Source organism: Aulonocara stuartgranti (assembly GCF_965226115.1).
Source record: "Aulonocara stuartgranti genome assembly, chromosome: 7".
Lineage (NCBI taxonomy): Eukaryota > Metazoa > Chordata > Actinopteri > Cichliformes > Cichlidae > Aulonocara > Aulonocara stuartgranti.
Window position 1 is genome coordinate 45,160,944 of NC_138945.1, and position 22,029 is coordinate 45,182,972.

At 40.9% G+C, this 22,029-nt stretch overlaps 1 protein-coding gene across 5 annotated transcripts in view; it reads right to left on the reverse strand.

Moving 5' to 3' along the window:
- Positions 1-76: 76 nt before the first annotated feature.
- The window catches only part of LOC309710061 (suppressor of tumorigenicity 7 protein homolog), a 61,507-nt gene continuing 39,554 nt past the window's right edge, over positions 77-22,029 (reverse strand). For 2 of the 5 annotated variants that reach the window (XM_082539228.1, XM_082539224.1), the window contains 14 exons: positions 14,883-14,965; positions 13,094-13,253; positions 11,170-11,224; positions 10,550-10,665; positions 10,349-10,424; positions 8,105-8,259; positions 7,856-7,953; positions 7,538-7,667; positions 6,795-6,867; positions 6,331-6,433; positions 5,406-5,556; positions 5,182-5,274; positions 3,960-4,102; positions 77-537 (listed from right to left, as the gene is read on the reverse strand). In XM_082539228.1, coding sequence (XP_082395354.1) covers positions 442-537; positions 3,960-4,102; positions 5,182-5,274; positions 5,406-5,556; positions 6,331-6,433; positions 6,795-6,867; positions 7,538-7,667; positions 7,856-7,953; positions 8,105-8,259; positions 10,349-10,424; positions 10,550-10,665; positions 11,170-11,224; positions 13,094-13,253; positions 14,883-14,960 — 1,527 coding nt within the window. In that variant the 5' untranslated portion in view covers positions 14,961-14,965 and the 3' untranslated portion in view covers positions 77-441. The remainder of the gene's footprint in view (positions 538-3,959; positions 4,103-5,181; positions 5,275-5,405; positions 5,557-6,330; positions 6,434-6,794; positions 6,868-7,537; positions 7,668-7,855; positions 7,954-8,104; positions 8,260-10,348; positions 10,425-10,549; positions 10,666-11,169; positions 11,225-13,093; positions 13,254-14,882; positions 14,966-22,029) is intronic. The other 3 variants (XM_082539225.1, XM_082539227.1, XM_082539226.1) reach the window with 3 other exon arrangements.

Here is a 22,029-nt window from a genome sequence, read left to right on the forward strand (position 1 = left end):
GTATCTGGTGGTGCTGGTATCAAGGTCAGCTGATTTCACAGTATGTGGGACAGCCAGTAAAAACACTGCATTTTTGCAGCAATACACAAAAAGTCCTTTATTGTATTTTTTTTCCTTTTCACCTTTTTAATTATGGCAATTGATCATCTCTTTTTGTACAACAAAAGAACAGCTTTAAATGACTGATAACCCAAAGAAATGCAAACATATCAAATAAAGTCAAAACCAATTTTGGGTGTTGTTTAGCATTTTTGTTTCGCGCCTCTCCTCGGATTCCCATCTGCTCTCGGTTTGGTTTGAACTTGGCACAGAGGCGCGTCAGTCTAGTCCACTGCAGTGTTCTGGATTTCAGTTCAGCTGTTTCTGTCCAGATAGAGGTCTGTTCTTGGTGCTGGTCCTGGGTCTGATTCCTGGTCCGGTCGGCCCTTCTGTCGGTCGGGGTCAGATGCGGGTGAGCTGGTGCCAGAGGCTGGATGGCAGGATGCTTTCCACCTTCTCCATGATAAAGTTCAGAGGAGCAAACAGTGTGCTGAGGAACTACAAAGAGAGACAAATACAGTCACACAAACAGAATGTTAACAGGGCAGCCAGCATCTTTTCCCTGAAATACACCACGCTGCATCCTGGCTGCAATGTGGCCACAGGAACTGACTGCATCCAATTCTACCAGATGGAACAAAACTGTATCGGAGACACGCAGCAGTGTATCGAGCCACCACTTTAAGCGCTTTTTTTGTTATCTAATAAAAGCAATTTTACATAGGTGCTGCATCCCTCACAGAGCTGTGGTGTGTAGATGGAGTCAGGTTCATACTATCTGATAACATGTCTCCCTGACTGCTGTTTATAAATGGACAACTGATAGCAAGACTCCCAAATTAATTTATATTAATATTTGGTTTGTAGACAATGTGCTATTTATCTGGATGGTTAATATAAACTTTGAACTGACATTTAAAAAACAAAAAACATTTTAAAGAGTGCCTAAGCCGGCAGGATAGGGTGGTGGCTGTGTATATCACCTGTACATAAAAGATGAACACTGCTTCTCAATGTTGCAGTACTGTCTAACAGTCAGCAGGGGGCACTCCCTTAACTTGTGACATCAACAAACACTTTCTTGATGACTTCCTGGTTTCAACTGGGGGTTTCAGTACAAGCTGAGCAAAACATGGAGGTAATTTTGTAAAATATGGACCACATTTGATAAAGACGGGAAAGGTCAGCAGCTGTCGATGGCAGGTCAAACTTTGACAAATAAGAAAAAGGCTGCATAACCGTGTGTCTGAATTATCTGAAGGTTTGGGGGATTTTCCTTTATTTTCAGCTGTGAGAACAAATAAACTTTCCACTTCTGCAGCATGAATCCTCCATCAGTGCAATTCAGGCCTCATTCTCAGATTGGCAGTCTGACAACAACTAGCAAGGAGGAGGTGAGGGGTGATAGGGGCTCCACCTGAGCAGCTCACGGAAGTTCCTACTGTCTTAGATGTCAGATAAAGGTCACGAAGAGGGTTTTTTTTTTTTTTGGGCGGGGGGGGGGGGGGGGGGGGGCAGAAAGAGACTCCACCTGCATGTGTGAGCTGGGCAGCTGGTGGTTTGAGGATTGCTTCACACATCAGATCTCACATCTCCATTTTAGCTTCAAAGAGCACTTCAAAGTAAATGTGTGTAGTAGTGTTTGAACAGTGTGGGCGGCAGGGAGAGACCTGTCCAAGACACCATGTTAGCATGAAGTTTTATTGGTCTAGGGAATCACTGGTGACTTATACGTTTAGCAGCTCTTGTGCTGCTTTTACATTCAGTCACAGTGGGAACCCGACTTATTTACCCAAGCAAGTTGATGTACTGATCATTTCATCTATTCAGATATTAAAATGAATCATTGAACAAATGTGGAATTTAAATATCGATCTATGAGATCAAAAAGTAAACGTAGCCAGTAGCTATGTATTCTCCTTGGAAGCCACCTGTTAAGTTTTTCTGGAGTCAACTTTAGTCGGAAAACATTCCAAAAACTGTTAGAAAGGCCTCATCTGTCCATTCAAGGTTCCCCATAAAACATCAAGTCTGCAGTAACCACCAGCATCTGTGATTAGCATTACTGTGATCTGGTATGTCTTAGTGTTTGAGCAGCATACGTTTTAAAATACTTTTTATTTATGATTTCAATAAATGATTTAAACTAACATAAGCAGGTATGTAATTATTCCTGGTTTCAGACTCACTGATAAATACATGCAATGTGTTCCTTGCAATGATCTACCTCTCAGCAGGTAGATGGTATCTGCTGATAGTGTCACATCAGGGTGGAGAGATGAGCTCACCCACATTCCAGGGGAGCAGCACAGAGCTGCAGGCTTAAAGGAGGAGGCAGAGGGTGGGCAGCGCCCTCCACTGGCTGCTCATATAAAAGATGGATGTGTGAAGGTTGCTCCAGAACAACAACAATTGAAAAAAAGTACATGGGGGAAGATGTTTGGCTACTATAGGTGTTTCTATCAGTTGGATCCTGTTGATACTTTCACATAAAAGAGACCGATGAGGTGAGCATGTGAATCAGATGAGGGGCAGAGTAAGTCTGATTCCAGGGTGCTAAGGCTGGCTACTAGGACACTGAACTTCACCTCCCTGGTGGAGTCTGGTGAGGTTGAGAGATACTGGCTCGATATACAGTAGCAGGGATCACCTCAATCCATGGGTGGAATGAGCTCTGTCTAAAAGCGAAGCTGACGATTCACCGGTCAATCGATGTCTCTGCCCTGACCGTTGCTCACAAGCTCTGAATAATGACTGAAATAACAGAAATGCGTTTTCTCTGAAGGGTAGCTGTGTTTAGCTGTAGAGGTTGGGTGAGAAGTTGAGTCATTCAGGAGGAACTTCCTCACCCTGGCCATTTCCTCCAGCTGGATGGATGGATGGATGGATGGGGCAACTGCTGGCAGTGTGTTTGAAACTAGTTGCAAGACAACACTTGTGGAGGAGAGCTCAAAACTGTGAGTAATTCTCCCACGTTTGTGATTAAAAATAGATCCAAGAGAACAGTAAAATGCACATTGTTTTTAGGAGCATGTGCAAATAACACATAATATGTGAGCATGGTGAAGTTATCACATGTATAGCTGTTGGTGGAGCTGAAGCATGTTTCCTCTGATGGACATGCAAGAGCTGACACCAGAAGTGTGTTACAAACCACATGTGTTTAAAAGCCTGTAAGAGTCATTTGTCATGCTACCTTTTCCAGTGTGGTTTGAAGCGCTCTCTTTTCACTCACAGCTAAAACACAAACTGCCTGTGTGCACAGAAACTGTTTGTTTACTCCATGACCTTTACATCTTTCAGATTTCTACTCTGTTTTGCTGCAGGCTGACAGCCATTGCTGCCCCTTCCTGTCACTGTGATACCTGTAGCACCCAAGGATGAGTCCAAACAGGAACCACAGGGTGTAGTCCACGACGTTTATTTTTATTATTTTGCACATCATATTAAAGTTTCATATAATCTACTAATAAATTGTGCTATAATGTCCTAGCTTAAGCTACCAAGCACTACACAGTCATGGGATTTATTGTCTCCTCTAGCCAGTACAGTCCTTACTCCATTGGTCCACGACACCCATTTAACCATTGAACTGTGTGACTTCAACAGATTCTTTCTATGTTTCTATCTGTGATAAAAGCCTGCACGTCTAACTCACTGTCAAAAAGAATGCAGCCGCTGAGGGTAGCACAAGCAAAAAGGTCAGAAGTCATCCAGTATGTTATTTCACCCGGTAATTTGTTTTTTTAATGAAAATAAAGCTATGGAGAAAAGGTCAAAGGTCACCGAGTTATTCTCTGAAGACTCTCCACAGAGAAGGACACAGTAATCTGGACATTATCTGTGAAATTCAAGTTTTCTCCTCATTTTTTCCCCCTGTGTGTGTGTGTGTGTGTGTGTGTGTGTGTGTATACACTTACAGCTTTAGCAAACACTCCCATAAGTTCAGGGAACTGGTGTGTGAGCAGAGCCAGCATGGCAGTGAAGGAGCAGAGACCAGCTGTGAAGAGGATGAAGAAGGGCAGCTCCTTCTTCGGGTAGACCGACACCTCGTGAAACACTGCTTCCACGCAGGACGGACACACAGAAACACAATATTAGTTCAGAGTACGACATTTACATCTCTTACTCCTCAACACAACCTTCACTGGGGGCTGATTTGTTTATTTTCAAAATCAACAGTAACACTCTCTTGTGGTAGACATCCACCAGCATCTTCGAGGATCGCGTCAGTTCTCAGCACTAGATGCTTCATGACTAAGCTACCAAACGCTGCTTATTTTAAGTTTCAAAGGAGCTCATTAAGTGTCCTACGCTTCAACTTTATCCAAGACGTGGCAGCCCTGACACTAAAAATGAAATGTAGCTATATCAAATGTGCACATGTGGTTACGAACCCTTAAAAGGAGCAGACAGTATGGGCATGTACCAGTCAGACTTACAGTCCTCCCATCACATTACAATCGGTATCACAACTCTCCATGATGTTCTCAACCAAATCATTTTTTCTAAAAGCAAAGTTCATCTTTCTGGCTTTTACTGGGTAACTATCAACAAGATGGCAAATTTGAGGGCAGGTATTCTAAAGAAAAACAACGAAGGCAACCTTTTCTGTTGAGGAAGTTTAACAAGGTCAAACATCTCACAAAGTCTAACACATAGCATGCTGTCATGTTTGGCACATTGATTCACAATTTAATTTCTTATTTATGTTCACTTTTAATTAGCTGAAATAAACATGCATGTCTTTTCAGAGACACAGACAGACCACTGTGCTGCTTCTCGTGGCTGTAGGCCAGCTCAATCAATGAAGGGTTTGTGAGTGAAGACAGACAAGCTTCTGGGCAGACATCAAGACAACACTCACAATCAACCTCCCACACACACACACACACACACACACACACTGTGAGCCAAATTCTCAAATTAAAGTGTAACTTTAAAAAAAACAAAACAGCTTTTTCAGCACAGATGTTTGACATGAAGCATTTTTTTCTTCAAAGTTTACAAACTCCCAAAATTAATTAAAGGGATTTAAACACAGAAATTTACAACAAGTTCCCTAAAAATTATATATAATATAACATTTTTTGCCCTGACTGCATTGCACAGTGTGCGCGTGCATGTCAGAGCGTCTCTTACTGGGTAGCAGCTCTCTGTCTGCCGTCTCTGTACAGATGGGGTAAGGATAGAACAGGTGACCCTTCTCCAGAGGATATGGGATCATTCTGAAAGCTACAAACACACAAAAACACGAACAATTAATAATTAACAACGAGCTCCAGAATCATTCGTGTTCAGAAATAATCACCACTAAAATTTTAATACTGTCAGTTTACAGTATTTGTGTGTTAGCATGTACTTACTGCCCTCCCAGGTGCAGTGCAGAAGGTTGAGTGCCCCCTCCACCCTTTTCCAGTGCTGTAGGTGGAAGAAGGCGTAGGCAATGGCCTCGCTGTCGCCTCTTTTCAGAATGTGTTCTGGAGGAAGAATCAGACTCTTCATCTCAAGCAGGTACTGATGGGAACAAGGAGCAGGAGGAGAGAGGAACAAAGGAAGACAAGGAGAGAGAACAAAGAAGACATCTGAATGAGAAAGGAAATGAATTAAAAGTATCTCAGCATATCCATGAATAAAGTTCAATACTCACATTCAGCCCACAACAAAGCATGACACAGTTACATTATTACAATTCAATGCACCAAGTGTGAACACCAAGCTGTTTGACTGGGGCCAGCATACTTCCTGCTCCAACATCATTCTGAGACGGGGGTTGCTACTAGCTTGTGTTTGCTGTGTGTTTACAGCACTGGATCCTCATTTATGACCTGGGATCACTTTACATGCACATTTATTTATTTTTTCCCCCAGTTATAACATAACACAAGGAACAACGTTTTACATGGACTTGGTCCACCTCTTTTAAGTGAATGTATAAATTAAAGCACTGGCAGTAGCAAAGAGATCACAGCACCCACCAGAAGTGCCTCATAGGTGAACTACATTTGGACAAACTGTCAGTAAAGGAAGTCAATCCTGGAAGAGAAGATATGCTCAACATATCCCACTTTAAGATTCATCCCACCAAGCTTAACTTCTCATTATGTATTGCTTGAATTTGGTTCTTTCGTTTTTTATGCTGAATGTTGTTTTGTGTGACTCACACAGGGGCTACACGTGTAAATGAGCAGTTCTGCTATGAGCTGGCATATTTACATCTTTCTTATCGACACATCTCTGTTTAACACAAACAATCTGCGTGCAAGTGTGTGTGTGGTAATCTCAACTCACTTTGGGGACATGAGGATTGAACTCGACTGCTCTGTGGATGGCTTCTACTGCGTTCATCTCTGCTGTGCTCAGCCCTCTCCTGGATGCGGCCTCTGGAGAGAACCTGCACGTGCACGCAGACGGTCGTGATTCTACATCATGAGGTTACTTTGATCCATACCTCTCATGAATAGATATAGTAACAAGCAAGAACCAACATTTTACGAAGTGTTAAAAACAAACTAAATTTAAGCAGCTGCAGCATTTATTATACATGCCACACCCTGAACAATCAGGCAGAAAACTCACTTGTCACAGTAACAGCGCTCAAACCTTGGGGTGTCTCACTCTTTCTACATCATCGCTATTCTCTCATTGATACTGAGCACCTCCCTGGAGCCATTTTCAACCCTATCTTAAACTAAATAGCAGTACAGGAATGTCAGATCCCTGAAGAACTGTATGTGATGAAAAGCAATACTCACTTGTCCGATACCGCCCTGGCTTTGAGCAAGGCTGCTGTGTAGCATATTGTTGCAGATTTAGGTAAGCTAATATCTGTGGAGGAGACAAAAAGACAGACAGAGACAGAAAGGACAGGGTGGAGTTTAATGAATGTGGTAAAAGTTTGGAATTACAGGTAACAGTTCGAGGGGAGGCCTGTATTTAAGAATACTGCAGATGCCCACAGGGGGTTGTGAATGAACTTAATGAGTTTGGGTTTCACCTGTGTTTTGTTATCATATCTTAAACTTTCTCTAAGTGTGATTTGCTCTCTTTTTCCAGTTGTGTCATATAAATATCTATAGACAGGAGTAAAAATGTAGTTTCAGAACATGCTGGGCATCCTCAGATAACCCCATGCATACTTCCTGTGTGCGTCTGTGCTCTAACGAAGGCAGAAAAATGATCTTATAAACAACACCTGGCCAAATGCCTGTAGATGGTGTAACACCTGCTTTACAGAATACATCTTAACAGATGCAATTTTTACTTGCAAATAATAATTACATTTTCGCCTGTATGGATTCGGCCCTGCTGTATAAGATATGTGGTCAGAAATGGCCCCGCTCTGGCATTTTAGTTGTTAAAATAACTCGGGCTGCTTGAGGAACAACAAACACTCGACAGGGAATGTGGCGTCTGTACTCGGCTACCTTCAAGTAACTAAATACAGCTTTGTTAGTACAGTTACTGAGCTGCTCACAGGTGGCTGAGTGTCGCTCACCGTCATACTTGGCCAGAACGGCCTGGACGTCGGCGTAGTTCTGGAGCTCTAGTAGCGACTCCAGCAGGTTTTCGTGGATGTTGAACATACTGAGGAGAGGGAACTCCTTCATTAACTGGAAAACACACAACTGTTGTTACATGTAATACCAGACAGGGGGAGACACATGCACAATCAGCAGACATGAGTTTTGGGTCATCACTGTATTACCTCAAAATACTCTGTGACTGTTTATACTGAACCCATTCAGAAATGAATGCACAACACTGTGTGTGTTTCGGTTTGTGTGGGTTTTCTTCTGGCAGGTTGTGTACTTACATCTCTCATCATTTTAACTGCTTCTCTTGTTCGGCCAAGCTTTCTGGAGCACATGGCCAGCCTCCTCTTTATATACACCAACACATTGGTGTCCCTTCCTGCAAAAACAGAACTTAGCTCAATCAGATCACGCTTACCGTCCTTTTTATTAAAATGCAACAGAGGCTGAGATGGACCAGGACTACCATTCATACTGTCGCTTGATTATTACTGGCTTAGGAAAAGTGTTAAAGCATGGATTACACTCACTGTGCTGGGCTTCATATTGTGTACCATGATGTTGGAGCTGTTGGCTGCGGCGGTAGCAGCCCTCTCCAGCTTTTAGCGCCTGTTTAAATAACCGCTCAGCCTCCATGATGGTGGTGGCCTCCTCCTCTGCCAGCAAGATGTACGCTGTTGCACAGCTGTAGATGGGGATGAGAAGAAGTCAGGGAGTAATAACTAACCTGCTGCATAGCCTCTTATACACTCATTAATTCATTTACCGCCTCTCAGCGGAGTTCCTCGTTTGCCGACAAAGCGCAGCTTCTTTGAGACATAAAAATGCTCCTGAGCCTTGTGTGCTTGTCAGCAGCGTCTGACAGATCACTGATCAAAGAAGTTTTCCTCTGAGTCAACCTGCAGTCACGGCCTTGATACAAGCTGGGAGCAACATGTAGTGCTGACACAGTTCCTCTGCACTGTCTTGGTTGTCACAAATGCTCCTAAAAATAAACCTGAATTTCATGAAAAGAACTAAAGCTGCCTTCCTCTGAATGATGGAAGCACCCGGAAGGCCAGTCTGTGATGAGAAGCTTCAGATCCGCCCTTGACACAAACAAAACCTGCAGTTTACAGTTTTCCAATTTATTACAAACTGATGTGTGTGGACCTAAAAGCAACAGTAGTGTTTGGGACTTGGGGTCTGATTCATGTTTGTGAGCTACTTTTTTGGTAGAAGTTCATAGTATTAGTTTTGCAAAAGCATATTTGGTTGTACGGCATCTAGATGGGATTATGTAAATACTAAATATTAAAAGATACGATCAGCTCTTAGTTTTGATTTTCAGCTTCCTAACTGGAGTCAGCATAAAGCCATTATCAGTGATTACAAGTTAGAAAAATAAAAAATAAAAATGTATTTTTACCGACATTTCATGGTTTGAGCTCGCAGGCCATTGTGTGCACACCAACACTATTGCTACTCATAATCCTTCTACTTCCTCCCTGCAACTTCATCCTCTTCCCCAAACTGAAATTCAAATTAAAGGGTCACAATTCTGGGCGGAGATCCAGAATCCAACACAGATGCTTGACTGAAAGTGGTCACAGTGAAACTTCCAGGGAGAGATGTATAAATAGCAGCCGCGCTGGAAGCATCACAGTGGTGCCCCAAGACACACTGCTGAAGAGAAGACTGGCCAAACTCAAATCAGATGTAGTACTTATGGTCTGCTCATTTGTTATTATTTTTTATATAAAGGTTCCTTTGATTTCATCTGGTATGTGCACAACATGTTTGGAACAACCATCAGAAAAGCACCAGTTAAATACAGCTGGTCAAATTGACCAAACTCAATTTGATGATAAGAGATTTAATTTGGAAAATTCTTTTGACTAAATTTCTAGCTCTGACAAATATAGGTAAAATATCAAAAAGCCTTCTGAAGGAATGAAACTGAATTTGTCAAAGTCTTGTCATATGTTCCAAGGATGGCCTGATACATTTCCAACAGAGCAGCAGAGCACTGCAGTGCTAAAGATACCCTTCCCCTGCTGCTTTGTTGTTAAATGTATGTAATGTCTCTAACTGATTTCTTCTTTGTTGTGGTTGTATTTATTTAACACTGTCCACGGACATAAAATGAATTTCCAGAAGGATCATAAACTAAATCGAAAGAGAGCGGACCAACAGTCAAATCAGGGGAGATCGGGCTGTTGAGCCAATCCTGTTGTTGCAGTTGTAAAGTCAAGGTTAATGAGAGATTCAGTTTCATGGTGCTGATTGTGGTAAAATGTAGGTTGCTGCTTTCTTTGCTAGACCGTATCCTGTTTTCAGTGCTCTGTGTGGATGAGATTAACATACTTATAATTTCTGGAATCAATACTGAGTTGTTAAAAAAAATATAATATTCTTAAACTGTGTGCATCCACAGTAGAAATACAACTTGTGGAGAAAAAAACCCCTTTTTGAGCGACTTATTAGATTTTACGAGTAATTCTACACATTAGTTTTGTTTTAGTCTTTATTTTCCCTCTTCTGTCTTGTATGATTTAGTTTTATTTCTAGTGGTTTGCCTTTATCAGTCTATACTGTGTGCCATTCTTGTTTTGTTCTTTTTTAATGACTACTGATATACAGACCATGGCTCTCTCCAAATTCATTCAGACATGGATCTCAGAAAACTGCCTTAATATCTACCAAGAGGGCTGCAGAGTAGCTAGACTCTCTTTAGGATTATTAGAATTTGCTTTTATTAATACCTTCAACCCATGACATAATTTTAAACTCACTCTTCAAGCTCCAGAGCTTCATGTGCTGCAGAGATGCGAGCCTGTGGGTTCCTTTCTCTCCACGCCTTCTGCATGACTGCCACCACACAGAGAAACACATTAACATATTAATATGTCAAAGGGGTCACATTACGCCCTCCGCACTTAAATCAAATCACATGGTTATAAACACAGCATATGTATGAATGTGTGTTTGCTTACTGGCATCAGCAGGCCGGAGGTGGTCTGAGTCACAGGTGAAGAAGGTTTGATGATCTTGTGCTGACAGGTTCATGTCATAATATGTCAGCGGCTCTCGACCTGTTACCCAAGTATACCTGGACACCAGCACAGACAGAACGACACGCTTTAATAATAAGCTACTGACTGGCACATTTTTGACAAAACACAGAAAATGAATGACGCGTCTCTGCTAAAGCTCAAACAGAAAACAATTCTGATTGGCGGGTTTACAGCTGAAGAGAAAAACTGGATAATTACAACATGAGGAATCAAAAAGTGGGGGATGACTCAACAGAAGGAACACAGGCAAAGACATCAAAAAGATAACAAAAGAAGAATGGCACATAATAGAGACAGACAAATCAGTAGGGGGAAAGACATAAAAATAAAATCACACAAAGGCACAAGAGAGAAAATAAAGACCAAAACAAATCTGATGACACTCAAGAGGCAGGAAAGTTGACACGGGAAAGACCTGAAAGACTGGAAAAGCAAACAAGAGAAGACACAGATGAGAAAGAACGATGGAAAAGTCAGAGGAAAACTGACTCCAAGTGAGCTGGACTTCAGATGCAGGTTGCTTTGCTGTTGTCACTCACCGGTTATATTCGGCTCCGCGGAATAAATTCAGTGGATTTCTCCATACTTTACATTCTGCAGAAGGGAGACACAAAGAGCACAACAGTAGTGATGAGCGTCAAGGGCAAAGTTGGCACTGAGCTTACTCGGCACACTTCAAAGGGTTCGCCTGCGCATTCTGCCATCTCTACCCTGCAGCTCCATGACTGGCACGTGGATCTATGTGAGAGCATGGCTGACAGAGGAAAGGCCTTCTAACTCCTCAGTGACCAAACAGGTTCCTGCACAAACCTACACTGCTGGCAAGCCTGTGTTTGAGCTGATGGCACTGAACACATCGATGTTGGTACAGGGCTTAACTATATGGGTTTTTATAATACGTATGCACCAATAAGATGTGTGGCTTACAGTGCGCTGATATCAAACATCAACATGACAAGTGCTGCTCAACCAACTAAAAGAGCTCTGCGTGAGCTGAGACGTCCCCTCACTGTGTCACTCAGGATTCAGTTTTGAGAAAATTATGAGAGCAAAAGTTTCAAATGTGCAGTAATCCCTGGAAGCCTAAAGCTCAGACTGCAGACTGACTGCTTCTGCCTACTTTTGGATCTTTATGATGTCAAGATATGAGAGGAGATATCACTAACATGGTCATCTCAAGCACAAACGCTTAAAAAGTAAAGAGAAAATGTCTTCTTTCACATAGTGGATGACCTGCACCAAGGCCCAGCAGAAGATAAATACAGATTATTTTGAATTTTGAGTTATGCAAAGCTCCTCTTGTAGAGTTTAAGAATAAAATAAATTAAGCTGGAAATCAGAATAAGGAGCTCACTTAAATTATTTGATTGCCTTTTTTAAAGAAGATGCATAAAATATCCATGAAAACCCAACACACATCGCAAAACTCATATTCTATTACTAACGACTTAAACAGAGAAAATTATTTCTTATGTGTTTATTCACTGATTTTTGTACTAACTGAATAACAAACTGTCCTGCCTAAACAAACAAAAGCCTCTCACTGACAATAAAACCGAATTTCAAAGTCAAATTAGAAATAAATCAATACTACGCGCACAAAATTCACGCTTTGCCACATTCAATTCCAGAACCATGACTAATCAATCACGGGTCTTCACTGAAAACCCATCTGTGACAAAGACAAATATTAAGCTGCGACATCCATCTCTGAATTGAGCTGAGCGATTTTCACAGAGCAGATTATTAGCCAGCAAACGGAGGATTAGTACACTTGAGCACACATAATCCTATTTCACTCAAAGTTGTTTGGCTGAAAACAAAAGCGGCTGCATCACGTCTCCACAAAGAGTTCAATGACCGAACGCTCGAAAACACGCCGTTAAACTGACTGGGTGAGCTCATTTAACCAAACTGTCACTGCAACTCGTATTTGGTTCTGATTCTTTAATAGACAGAGGCTGTCTGGACTAAAGCAGGCTGGGACTCATGCTGCATTATGTATATGCTTATGTAGCATAAACGTTTTCCCTTATCACTGGCAAAGGAACCAAGGGAATTATTCAGCAGAGACATTTTCCTCTTTTGAAATGAAAGACTTCACAGACGAGCAAATATACATTCAACAGATTAACCAAGATCAAAGCATCACTAATGGAGAAGTCAAGACGCTCACACAGCTCACTCTGGCTGTGGAAGATGCTTCTAGACAAGCTTTAATTTCTTAGACTGCCTTGTACTGCTTACAGTTCTAACAGTACATTTATTTAAAGAATTGTATTTTTCCAGATCTTAATGCATCTACAAACAAATCCATTTTCTGCTGTTTTTCCAGGTTAGTGGAGCAGCAGTCTAAGCAGATGCATCCAGGCATCCCTCTCCTCCACCCCGCTCTTTCGGTGGGAGACCCAGTCACCTTTTTGCAATCTTTTTCTATAAGCAGATCACAAATGTAGCTCTTACCAGACACACTTTGCCGACTGGAGTCAGCCTCCCCATTACTGGCGTTTGAGTTACTGGGAGAGCTGCTGTCCACTCCTCCCAGCAGGGGGCGCAGGTGGCTCACAGACACCTGCTCTATGAAGGAGGTCCCATATTTTCTGAAATACCACCACTCGAAGATCTGAAAGAAAGAAAGACAGAAAGAAACTCATTCACTTAACTGCTCATTCAATGAAGATGATACATTCAAGTGTTCACATTTTTTGTTCACATTCTTCTTAAATTAGCACCTCTTAAAATAATTCTCTCTTTAACCTGCTTAAAATGGGAGTAAATCTACTTTCAATGCCAGCCACACGATTTTTAATCAGAACAAAGTAAAGACAATTACTAGCTAGTAAAGCTGAGACCTCCAGCAGCTAGCTTAAATAGTCGCTATTCTCCATCTGTTTTAACACATCTTTATTACAGTAATCTGAGTGTGGGCTGATTAACACTGTATCAATGGGAGTCAAGCTTGTGCCACAGAGGCCCCGGTATACTTCACCAATTACCACCTTAGGCCAAAGGAGAGGATCCAATCAGTGAAACCTGCTCTTTGATTGGATGGAATTTAGCAGACAAAACATGGAACTCAATAATAAAATAAATTTAAAAAAAATAACATCGATTGGAAAATTTAAATTTAACTTGAGTAGTGATTCTGTACACACAGTTGTGTTCCAGTGACTAACGACCAACTCAGTTTAGATCATTCAAAATAACTCAAACAAGTGCCTGAAGGCATTTCCATATGGTGAGATTTGCTTCTAGAAGGACTCCAGTATTGATATCTAAACGTGATTATTTTACGAGTTGTACAGACTGCCGACTGCTAAAGCTGATGTACTGTGGAGCTTCTGCTTGAAGGAGGAAATGACAAATTTTGATGGGGCTCCTACAGGAATCTTGGAAAACGAGCAAATTGGAACATCTCTCCCACTTACAGAGAAACGAACACTATTGCTTCGATGAAACCAACTGGCGTCCACATTTCTAAATAATTTCACAGAGCATGTGCAGAGCTCAACACCATTTCCAAGCAGCCTACGCACACTGGCCAATCGCCCGCAGGGGAAGAGAGAGTGAGTTAATTAAGAGAGGGGCTATTTTAAACTGCGCACCAACCACTGTTACACAGTTTGCCGTCTCTGTGAAGAACCTGAAAAAGAAATGAAATACTTGGAGCGTCTTTTGTTTAATGCACAGCAATAGAGAGTTCTATTCTTATCTTTTTCCACATCCCAAACAAAACAACCCAGCACGTGTTCTCGGTAATTTAAAAAGCACAAAAACATTCAGTGTGTTGCATTCTGATGCACCAGGCAGCAGAATAAACACTGATAGTGCAGGGAGATAATCTCATGGAGGACCAAATGAGGTTTGATATCCTTTCATTTCAGCTTTATATGACCTGTGAATGTGTGATTAAAGCCCTAACAAATTATATCCCAGGCTCAAAATCACCAGGGGGCCACCTCTGAAAATTAATTTTCTCCTTTTAACATGGAAGAGAATGTCAAGTAAAAGCACACAGTGATTAAGTTAGATTCATCAAGGATGTGATTTTTGCTTTAAAAAAAATAGATCCATTTCACAGCAGGAGGTTTCAACACCATTTATATTTGATATTTGTATGCTTAAGTATAAACAGGGCAGCCAACTTAAACATTCACACTTTGCAAATAAAAATTACTGCTTTATTTATAATAAATTTAAACCAGTATCAGCTTCAACAATCAACAAATATAAAGAATGAAGCACATCTTACCAATATGAGTCCTGATATGAGGGAGGAAGTACCTGTCAGGGCCACGTAGAACTTGGGCGTCAGGGTGTTGAGAAACATGCTTACTACAAGGAAGACACAGAAAGAATAAAGACAGATTAAAAAAAGGCCTCCTCTACATCACAGGGGAGGTACTTTTGAAAATATATCTTTGAAATGTTGAATATTCATAAAAAATAGGTCATGTCTATAGAGAAGAAGAATAAAGACGGTAAAGACAGACATTAAAAAGACTCAGACATTTATGGTTCCAGCACATGTCATCCACATGCGGTGTTTGGCATTTCCCAGAGAACCCTGCTGCTCACACTTGAAATTACACAACACTATGAAACCCAGGTAGAGTTTAACTTCAGGGAAACGGAAACAAAACTGAGCTCAACTGACAGCCTTAACAGAAATACCATATTTTGAAGCATTTTGCAAAGCTTTGCCACGGAAATGTTATTTATAGCACAAAAATGGAACCCTGGATGATGTCTAAATAACTGTTAACAAGGTTAATATAGTAGAAACAGAGATCGATTTTCTCAGTGTGGTCATAAACTCTGGCTATAGATTCTTAAAGCCTACATTTTAGTCACACTGACAGAGCTGATTATAGGTTGAGATTCTAGCGAGAGTGCACTGCTGGAAGCAGTCCAAGTGGATTTATTTCAAAGTGAATAGTTATAAATTTTTTACAGATTAAAAATGCTGTACAGTTTACAAAGCTAAGCCTTTACAAATCAAATGACATTCCTCCATTTACTATAAAGAAACTGTCAGAGGTGCATACAGAAGCCTTCATTTATCCAATATTTATTTTTAGTGCCTGGGAAATGCCTCTACTCTGAATCGCGACATTTAAAAGCAAAAAATAAATAAAATCAATCAGTGTTTGCTCTTATTCCACTATCACACAGAGCCCTTCACACAGCGATGGCCTGAAACAACCTGAAATATTTTACTAAAATTTGCAGTTGAAGCATCTGTGGATACTCCAATTACTGTGATTAAATATGGGAAAGTTCAGTTCAGTTCAGTTCATTTTTATTTCAAACATTTCAAACATGTGCCTTCACAATCATTACAAAATATCATTCCATTATTTGTTTGAAAAGGAGTAGGCTGAAGTATTTACTTATTTGTCCCTACCCCCTCGAAAGGGGAATGGCTAGAACCGCATGCACCATAGTTTTCTACTAGCAGCAGATTTGGAAGGAATCTTCAACTACCTTACCGAAAAGATCAGCAGCGTGACCTCTGTGCAACTTCAAATGCCTGATGATCTTCTCTGATTCTTTTAAATGTTTGGCCAGAACACTGACTCGAGAAAGCAACAGAGAGCTGTCTGCAGAGCTCAGAAAGAAGCATCTACATTAAAATGGTAAAGGCTATTATGTTATTCTTACAAATATAAGGTTCATGGGACTGCAGTCAACCTCCTATGATGTGGAAATGGAAAGAAACCATCCAAAACCATTCAAGCTGAACTCCAAGGTCAACATACGTCATTTCTGATCACACCATCCATCACATTTTAAACTACACTTGGTCTCCACTACTGACAGAAAAGACACAAGAGCAAAATGCATGTTGACAAGCCCCAAAGTCCTTTGGACTGATGACACAAAACTGGAGCTTTTTGGCAGGTGGAAAAATGATGCTTTAAAAGAAAATAACACCTCACTGTTGAAAGGGCTGGGGGTGGTGGGTTTGGGGCATCTGGCACAGTGAACCTGTGCAGGGCACAATGAACGGCCAAGGCTACCAAGGTGAAAAATACTGCAATGGGATAATGGTCCAAAACCAAAAAAGCTAACAGCACTCAAGAAAGGCTGAGAAATAAACACTGGACTATTCTTAAATGGCCCTCCACGAGCCGGGATCTGAGAATTGCAGTGTGGAGACACTGTCCCTCAAAAGAGCACTTGACAGTTACTCAGGAAGAGTGAGCCGTGTGAGCAAATGCAGACGAGTCATTGTGAAATACAGAGATCATTGTACTGGAGATCACTGTGGTCTGATTTGTGGAAGGGTATCAACAGCTTTGTCCATGTCTGTATATTTGGGGTGCACTGTATACAGTAAGTCATTTCAGATTCACTGTGTGTAGCACTGATTTTCAGACACAGTATCGTTCACATAAATCCCTCAGTCAGTCCACAAACAAGTGTTAGCAGCCATCAAGCAAAACAACACACCCTGATTACGGTTTAACAAGACGATGGCCACACTGCCTGAATCCTGATAGCCTCCAGTAATATTAGTTTGTTTTTAACTATAGTTAAAAACTATAGTTAAAAACGAACTAACAAAAACCAACTGAATTTTGTTCTTACTCTTACATCTACAAATCTTTTCTAGCCTCTTCTCTCATGAAATGACAGCTCAATGGGATAAGAATATGGGCTCAAAATGTGGTCATAAATATTTTGTACTTGTAAAAAAGATTTGTATGTGTAAAAAAGATTTGTGTGTGCGTAAAAAAGATTTGTGTGTGCGTAAAAAAGATTTGTGTGTGCGTAAAAAAGATTTGTATGTGTAAAAAAGATTTGTGTGTGGACTTAGAAAAAAAAAACCCTGCAAGTTACAAGTACGGATTTTTGACCCTATTTTTCTTCCCTTCATCTGATTGGTCAATGTCATGTCAATCACAAATGTAACAATCCAATCAGAGAACAGATGGGTTTGGCTGTCGGAGGGGCGCTGTTTTGAACTGCAGGTCCTTGAAGGGTGATACCGTTTGAAGCTGGAGGATCGCTATATAAATATCTGATAGCAGCTAGGTCCCCTAACTTTCAGTAGCTGTTGAAAGGATAAAGTTGTGGTATATCAGTGGTTAGAAATAACATTATTACTTTAGGATTAGTTTAACACAAAGTCAGGGCTGACCCAGGACCATTGCTGTGAGTCACAGTGCGCAGCATAAAAGTCCTTTCACATCGGATGCAGGATACGCTGCTAATGCTAACTGCTAACTAAAAGCAAAGGATCCAGAATTTGTTGCGCTGGCTGCTGGGCTCTGTGGGTTTTTGCAGCAGCTCTACCTGTACTTAGGGTTGCCAACCGTCCCTTAAAATACGGAATCGTCCCGTATTTCGAAACAAAAGTACACGTCCCGCATTGAGCTAATAAGGGACGCACTTTGTCCCGTAATACAGTGAGAATCAAAAGTAGTCTATAACTTTTAATGGAATTAACGCTTTGTTGGAAAACATAATTCTCAGCCCCTCTCCTGCTTTGTGACCAATGAGCTGACAGCACACTTATGACAATTCGAGTATGACAATTCAGATTACCGCTCATCTCATTGGTCGAGGAAAGGTCGCTTACGGAGAAAATACCGGAAGACAACAGATGACCACAACAAGAAGCATGGCCAACAGGGAAACAAACGCCGACACTGCGGTGCAAGTCTCGGACGACAGTAGACCTAAAGCTGGGCAGACACTGTGCGATTTTTTCAGTCACGTTATTCAGCTCCTGCTCAAACTGCACGATTGACTCGCAGGGGTTAGAAGTTGGTAGGTCACGATGCAGGTCTCACACTATACGGCCCGATGCTCTGATGCCTGACCTGAGTGCTCACACTGTGCCTCCATAAAATGAAGGTTATAACAGAAAATCTGTCGCGCTCTCTCTCTCCGTCTTACACTCACACAGACACACACACCACCACCATCAACTTTGCTAAATTGCTAATGAAAAACATTGATCAGGCAGCTGTGATTGAGCAGCGATGTAGATCCAACTGTTTTCACGGTTGTTGTGGTCGTGATAATTTTGTGATGCCACATCGAAAAGGCTCGGATGAGCTTTCCAAAGTTCTACAAGTTGTGCCTCCATCGCTTGTGTCCAGATCACACGCTGCACTGCCGTGCTGCTCCATCTTTTACACCAACGTTTACGTGTTTGCGCGTGCGCAGTGTGAGCGGCTGTGGTGAGACCCTCACGAGCGATTGATGATCGGGAGCTGGTCGTGAGGTGTTAATCACTTCTCGTTACCCCACGTATACTACACGATGCACGATGAAGGCCAAAATCGGTCCGATCACTCAAAAATCGGCTCAAAATGGGCCTAAAACCGCACAGTGTGAGCCCAGCATTAGAGCAGCAATGTTTGTTTCCCTCAGAGAAAGGGAAGAATGGGAAAAGGAAAACACCTGGCTGGAAAAAGTTAATATGGGCATGTGCAGTGAATATCAGCGCTATGTGGCCAGAAGTGTGATAATATAATTTATTTTGTGTAATAAACAACTGCAAGGATAGATGATTACAACAAATAGATGACTAATACATAAAAGTAATACATAGATGAATAATGATGATGAGTTATGATGCGTAATCATGGGAACAAGTGGGTTTACAAACAGGAGCAGCTGATTAGCATTAGAAAAGCTGAAATAATACCTCAGCTGAAGCCAATTGTACTAAATGCACTAAATATGCACTGTTACAAGAATGTTTTTCTTTCTATTTTTTTCTATTATTTTAAGTTAAGCAGGACAGAGTTCTTTTAAAGAAAGATTTACTTATATTCTCAAAAGTTAAGCATGACAGGCTTCTGTTTAAGAAGGAGACCTGTTTTACTGTGTTAATGTTGTCATTTTGAGCTAAAAATAAATGGCTAAATGATCATTTGTTTCACATGTGTTCATATCACAAAGAATAGAATATGCATCTACTTAAATCAAATTCAAGTCAAAGGGTTAAAAAAAATAATTTCACACACAAAAAAAGAGCTAGAAAATTCACCACACTGGGAAGGGTGAAGACAACTGGGTTGCCCGGCCCTGGCCACGAGGTGTCCCTTATTTATTTTTCAGGGAGTTGGCAACCCTACCTGTACTAGATACACCTGCTCCTTGTCTTTTCCATCTCTGACTTTATGTCCTCTACAAGAGTTTGGTTTTTTTGCTAGTTCTTCAAATGTTCAATAAAAACATGTATGCTAATTCATAACGAAGAAAGCTTTGTAATGAAGACTGTCATTTCCAAAACACTGCCCGCCCCCACCCCGCGGTCCGCAGCGCTGTTGAAAAGGCTGTGGAAGTCCCTGTATTAAACACGTAGACCTGTGACACAAAAATCACCAAACTCGGACGACCACAGACTGTTTTCCTTCGTGGTGATGAAGGAAAACGCTGGGTTGGCATGTAAAAGGGCATTTATTCCCTTCAAAGACCTGCAGTTCAAAAAAAGCGCCCCTCGACAGCCAAACCCATCTGTTCTCTGATTGGATTGTTACATTTGTGATTGACATGACATTGACCAATCAGATGAAGGGAAGAAAAATAGGGTCAAAAAGCCGTACTTGTAACTTGCAGGGTTTTTTTTTCTAAGTCCACACACAAATCTTTTTTACGCACACACAAATCTTTTTTACACATACAAATCTTTTTTACGCACACACAAATCTTTTTTACACATACAAATCTTTTTTACAAGTACAAAATATTTATGACCACATTTTGAGCCCATATAAGAAGGCTCGATTTAAAAAGAAAAAATTGAAGAAGAGAAACATTAGAAAGCAATATTTAATCATGTGTTTCGCCTGTATCTTACAGCACAGCTTTCCACCATCAAACTGACTGCACATAAAAACTAAACTAACCATTACAGCTGTACCACTTTAGGATTGGGCTCAAAGAAACAGTGTGTTTTGTGCTGCAGATTTCAGCTGAGCCACTCTTGATGCCTCTGCGCTCTGTCTGAAACTTTGCTTTTACTGGTGTTTGAATTGAAACTTCAAAATGACAACACAAATTTTGTTCTTTGAAAATAGATGTTGTCTCATGGGCAAATGGGAGGTCTCACAACTCCGCTGAAACCATCTACCTTCAGTATAAACTTTTCTTTCTGGTGTGTTCTGTGTTAGCTTGTTAGTTTGCAGGTGCTGTCGAGTGTAACCGCAAAAATGGAACCAAATATAGAACCTAAAGGGAAAAGCAAGCTGAATTTTAAATTTTAAAGGGTTAGGATTGGTCAACGAAAAACCCTAAGAGTCCTCTGCCTTCTGTTTGCAATTTTGTTCTGAGAACGGTGTTACAGTACAAAAGCGACAGCTGGTATTGTGAACTGTGACATTTCTACTCACTCATAATCCTTAATTATTTTCACTGGGCCTTCGTTTAGCTCTTCAGGTCATCTACAGGCTAAAACAACCCTTTTAGCTCCAATCCCTTAATAAGCTACCTTGAATTTAAGGCAGCTTCCTTTTTATATGCTGCCCCTCACAAACAAAAGACAAACACGAGGTAGGAGGACCTCCATACTTCAGATGATCATATCAAGTTTCTACACAGACTGTCAGAAACTGAGCAATTACTGCAGACTGAAGCTTGGGCTCCTGGATCTTGGAGAATACTTGTACTGAACTCATTATTTCTGGCCATGTTTAATATGAGCTTCCACCATTGTAATGGTTTATATATGACAGCGCAGAGGAAAATAAAAAGGCAAATTTGAGCTGGATCATTGCAAAAATGAACTCAATGGAAAAAAAAATATTGAACTATTTAAGGAAATAAGTGCTAACTGGGTGATGCTCACAAAATGGTAGCGAGTTAACACCCCTTAATTAAAAATCTAGCACCTTTAATTAAGGAGCAAAAAAGCCAGAGGCCTCGGCTATGTGTGAAAAAGGTTTTTTTGGTTAAAAATTAAATCCAAGAAAAGGAAACAGCACTAGCCTCAAGCCAACGTTTCAGACATAAAATAATGATTCACTACGGAGTGGCTGAAGATTATAGGTAAAGTCTTTCCACACAATCAGCTGCTGACTTGCTCTTTGTACAGCCACTCTGCACGCATACTGAAGTTGATGATTAAACAACATAACAGAAGAATTAAAAAAAATAAATAAATAAATCATATCTCAATTATTCTGTTTGATACTGCGATCATGGATACTCATAGAATTTGGAAAAATTGTGCACAACTTAAGAAAAGATTGTCATTTAATTATTTATTTCCACAAACTTGCATAATGATAAATGATAAATCACTCCCTGCCGCAGCCTGGCAGGGAGTGATCGTGGACTTTAGCTAAAACTAAAGGGAAATGGCAAAACCCGGGGACTTACTACAAAACAAAAATTATTTAAAGATCGATCACCATGTTGATTATCTGTAAATAGTT